General features: G+C 66.8%; 1 protein-coding gene across 1 annotated transcript in view; it reads left to right on the plus strand.

The window, feature by feature from the left end:
• The window catches only part of DLGAP2 (discs, large (Drosophila) homolog-associated protein 2), a 73,074-nt gene that overhangs the window by 49,903 nt on the left and 22,545 nt on the right, over positions 1-626 (plus strand). The window contains exon 8 of the mRNA XM_014528687.1: positions 6-68. Coding sequence (XP_014384173.1) covers positions 6-68 — 63 coding nt within the window. The remainder of the gene's footprint in view (positions 1-5; positions 69-626) is intronic.

Here is a 626-nt window from a genome sequence, read left to right on the forward strand (position 1 = left end):
ACAAGGCCATCCTGGCATCCAAGGCCGAGGAGTTCCTCCGGAGCCGGCTCACCTCCATCGGGGTCCAGGTAGCCGCTCGCTGCCACCACGGGAATGCGGGTCACGTAGAGGCAGACACAGCCGGGCCCAGTCTAGTGGAGCCGTGGCCTCAGGGCTGGGACGCCAGGCGGGTCTCGTCCCCATTGGCAGCCGCAGGTGCATGGATACACCCCCCCCCACCACCACCCCGAAACTCCATCCCTGACCCAGGCCCGCCCTGCTGCCCGAAGGCCCCCTTCCCTCCCCTCCCCTCCCCTTCCCTCCCCTTCCCTCCCCCGGGCATGGTCTAGGGGCCACCAGCTGCTGAGAGAGCAAGGAGTTGGATTGTTTCTTGTTGAAGAAGGAATTTCTTGTCCTGTTTTTGCAAAGCTTGTTAGCCTTGCAGCCAGCCCGGGGCAGGGTTGGGGGGGCGGGGGGGGTGGGAGCCCAGACAGAGAGAGGAGGCCTTGGCTCTGACCCGGCTGGTGCCCACGGCCACTCCCACGTGGGTCGCCCAGGCTCCTGCACTAGACAGGACGCTCCGGGGCTTTTGTGTGGCCACAACGAGTGCCACGTCCCGTGGTTTCAGACCACGGAGGGCCCGGCGC

This window comes from Myotis brandtii, unplaced genomic scaffold, assembly GCF_000412655.1.
Source record: "Myotis brandtii unplaced genomic scaffold, ASM41265v1 scaffold646, whole genome shotgun sequence".
Classification (NCBI taxonomy): domain Eukaryota; kingdom Metazoa; phylum Chordata; class Mammalia; order Chiroptera; family Vespertilionidae; genus Myotis; species Myotis brandtii.